The sequence below is a fragment of the Austrofundulus limnaeus genome, unplaced genomic scaffold (assembly GCF_001266775.1).
Source record: "Austrofundulus limnaeus strain Quisiro unplaced genomic scaffold, Austrofundulus_limnaeus-1.0 Scaffold513, whole genome shotgun sequence".
Classification (NCBI taxonomy): Eukaryota; Metazoa; Chordata; class Actinopteri; order Cyprinodontiformes; family Rivulidae; genus Austrofundulus; species Austrofundulus limnaeus.
Window position 1 is genome coordinate 306,200 of NW_013952915.1, and position 3,710 is coordinate 309,909.

Consider the following 3,710-nt stretch of genomic DNA (forward strand, 5'->3'; position numbering starts at 1 on the left):
GCAAACAGCACATCTGGGACATTCTGGGTTTTTAACCCTAAATATGATCATTTCCTCTGTAAAGTTCTGTTCTCTGGACCTCTCAGAGCTCCACCAGGACCTGGTCTGAGAACCTCATTAACAAGTTTCTCTTCCACTTCCTGATTGTATTTCCATTTTGAGTTTTTTAGGCTTAGTCAAAGGTCACAGGATACTTTTTAATTCAAAAACAAAAAGTAAACAATGGCATACCTGAACACCTCAGCAGGTAATAGGTGAAGCGGAACCAGCTTTTAAATCCAGAACAGCTTCCATCTTGAAAACCACCATTTTGGATCAAAGGCAAGTTTTTCCAAAGATAAGTCCTGATTACCTGCTGAGGTATTCAGGTGCATCATTTTCCTTTTTCTTTCCAACGTAAAAGGCTGTCCTGTGACTTTTGACTCACCCTGTATGTTTATATTTATAGACTGAAAACTTTTTTACAGAATATTGTTGCYAAATAAGCAACTTGTCTGCTGATTTTAGAGGAAATGTTCATCTTTTAAAGATGAATCATGTTTTTAAAGTGAACTGAGTCATAAACAGAAAGCATGTGATTATATAACGCAAGCTGCACATGATTTGTAGCACTTCCTGCACAGACTGGGGCACTTCCTGTTGGAATACAAAATAATATTGTTGTTATGATAACTTCAGTCCAAACAAACCTCTGTCCTACTTAAAGTTTCAGCTCAATCATTTAGTCAGAAATATTCTAAATTTCTCCAAACGGAGGTGATTCAGAGTCGAGTGCAGCAGGTAAGATATTAACTGTTCAAACTGTTCCACTGCTTCTTTGGATCTATAAAACCAGTCTGAGTCATGTTGAAGAGAGGACCTCATTTTGAGGGATTTATTCAACTCTAAAAGCATCAATGTGATTTAACAACAAGTCAAGATTTGTTTTTAACAARTCAATTCTTGAATCTATAAAAACTGCAAACAAGAAAAACAAAAGTACCATCATCAGAATCCCCTGTGGTTTCCAAAGAAATGAACTAATTCTTCACTTTTCTCACAAGAAATCATCTTTAAAATCTTAAAAGAAGCTTCAGAAAGTAAAGATATAAATAAACTTCATTCTTTACTAAATTAAAATAAAATGCAGGAAGACGTGTTCACCGAGAGGAAATCAGCTTTTCAGACCAYCAGGATGCATCGTTAACAAAAATAACTTTATAAAATTAAAACTGTTCTGCTTTGTTCTACAGGTGTGGGAAGTTCCCGTTTCAGCGTTTCTTCATCAAATGTTCCTTCAGGTGATTTTATTAGTTCCAGCGTGCGTCATCCTGTCAGGTGTGCTGCTCAGGGCGTGGCTGCAGATCCTACCTGACAATAACAAAAGGCCACTTCAGTTTCACAGCAGGAATCAAACTGAATTTAATTAAATCAAACGACAGACTTGACTTTGTTTAAAGGGATTAGTTGTAACATTAGACTTTATTTGATAAACTTATAATTTAACTGTAAAAAAAGACTGTAAAAATACTGTAGGCTTAGTTTTTATAACTGAAAATACGGATGGAGGACCTCAGTTTAGCTTGTAGCGCTAGCACTGAGCTAATACATATAAGGAAATATAGCATCGGGGCTAACGCTAAAGCTAACAGGCTAATCTGAGGTTGTTCTTCCATGAAGCAGCTCTGTTGTCCTCCATCCATATTTTCAGTTACAGGCTGAGTCATTTCTACCTTCTCCTCTCTGTCAACGCTCTCTGGTTTCATTTAAAAGAGTCGATCATCAGATATTGTCCAAGATTAACCTTCAGGGTGGATATAGCTCGCTAGCAGCCTCGCACCGAGGACCTATCCACGTCATCATTTACCCAGAATGCTTTGTGTGTAAATAAAATGGCTCTGTCCGTGCTAAAATATATTTCTAAAAATCGTAAAAACTAAACTACAGTATTTTTACAGTCTTTATTTTACAGTTAAAATAAGTTTATTAAATAAAGTCTAATGTTACAACTAATCGTGGATAAAGTAAAGCAGCTGGTTGGGTCTGAGCACCACGGAGGCTTCAGGAACAGATTTGGCCCCAATAAACAAAGTGATATTCAAATCCTCTGCTGCCCTTTGAGTCCATAAAGTCAGTGTGCTGCGCTGACGATGCAAAACAGAAATGTGCCGTCGGGCCGAGGCCGACCCGCTGGGTTCAGGTGGTGGATCAGCTGAGATCAGCTCAGGGAATAAAGAGTTAATTTGATTGAAAGTTTCTGATTTGAAGTGATTCCTCGTGTGCTTCAGCCTCTGGAGGCCTCCGGCTCCACCTCGAAGGCCCTGTTGTCGTAGCGGTGCTGGTCGGGGGCGTTCAGAGGCACCTCGTACATGGTGTCCCCCCCCGCCACCGTGATGACGTTGACCTCCGGCGGAGAGGACACGTCCTTGGTGTCGTCCTGGACCCCCAGCGCCTTCAGGATGTCACACTTGCACATGGGGCAGGTCCTGCGCTCCAGCAGCCAGGGCTCGATGCAGCCCCGGTGGAAGATGTGCTCGCAGGTCAGGACCGTCACCACGTCGCCCGCCCGGTACGACTCGATGCAGACGGCGCACAGCGCGTCCGACGTGGTGACCTCGTCCCCTCGCTTCAGCGTCAGCACCTGCAGGCGCCGCATGGCCTTCTTGGCCTCGGACTTCAGCCTCTTCTCGGCGCGGCGGTGCCGGCCCAGGCTGTACAGGCGGTTGGCCGAGATGAAGACGAAGTAGGCGACGGAGGCGGCGGTCACGATGAAGAAGGCGATGGACAGGAAGTAGAGCCAGTAGGTGTCCAGCCAGGGCCCGTGAGCGCTGCCCACGTCGATGATGAGCTGGACTTCGGTCCCGTTCCTCACCAGCCGGGCCAGCTCCTCGCCCCGGAGGTTGCCGATCATGACGGCCACGATGCCCCCCGCCTCTGAGTGGGACATCTGCGTGGTGCTGTTCTCGGTACCGTCCACGTTGTACACCAGCACGGCGGCCGCCCCTCGCAGCCGCGCCGCGTTGATCTTCTGGCTGAAGGTGCAGTTGCCTCGTTTCACCAGGGCGATCCACGGCACCGAGCTGGAGTTGCGACCGTAGTCCGACTCTGGGTCGCAGCCTTTAGGGTCTCCTTTAGGGACCGCAAGCACGCCCGAGGCTTTCTCCACAGGYGAGCTGCGTCCGTACAGGCCACACTCACAGATCTGATCCACCGTGTCGTTGCTGCTGCCCGTGTAGCTCGTCTCCACCACCGCCGTCCAGAACACCATGGCAGCGCAGCCGTGAAGAGCAGACACACAGAGGAGCAGCGGCAGGCAGCAGGCCCACYCAGCCATGCTGGGGTCTGTTCAGATACAGGAAGTAGACTCTCAGGGTTCTTTAGAAGCCGTCTGACACCCAGTTCCTGGTTTGGAGTCGGCGATCGGAGCGAGGTTCTGGTTTCAGTCGACCTGTTGTGAGTAACCTGATCCTCTGGTAACACAACACAAGCTGTGTGTCAGCCGCTCACCTCGCTTATCTTCCTGAACCTTGAACAGCGAGCGTCCTCTCAGAGGGCAGGGAGGTGCTTCAGCTGAAACAAACGGCAGCGAGCTCCTCCAGGAGGAAAGGTGTGACTGAGGAGGAGGTGTTTTACAGACCAGCAGTGACTTCACTGTGGAACATGACTAACCTGCTCCTCTGCCCTTCTTCTATGAAAGTGACAGAACCGGTCCAACAGAACCTGCCTCCAAC

At 47.3% G+C, this 3,710-nt stretch overlaps 1 protein-coding gene across 1 annotated transcript; it reads right to left on the bottom strand.

The window, feature by feature from the left end:
- Positions 1–1,923: 1,923 nt before the first annotated feature.
- Positions 1,924–3,710, bottom strand: LOC106530382 (E3 ubiquitin-protein ligase RNF128). Its single transcript, XM_014025985.1, has one exon. It carries the CDS (start codon positions 3,311–3,313, stop codon positions 2,264–2,266), a length of 1,050 nt encoding a protein of 349 aa, XP_013881439.1. The 5' UTR covers positions 3,314–3,710; the 3' UTR covers positions 1,924–2,263.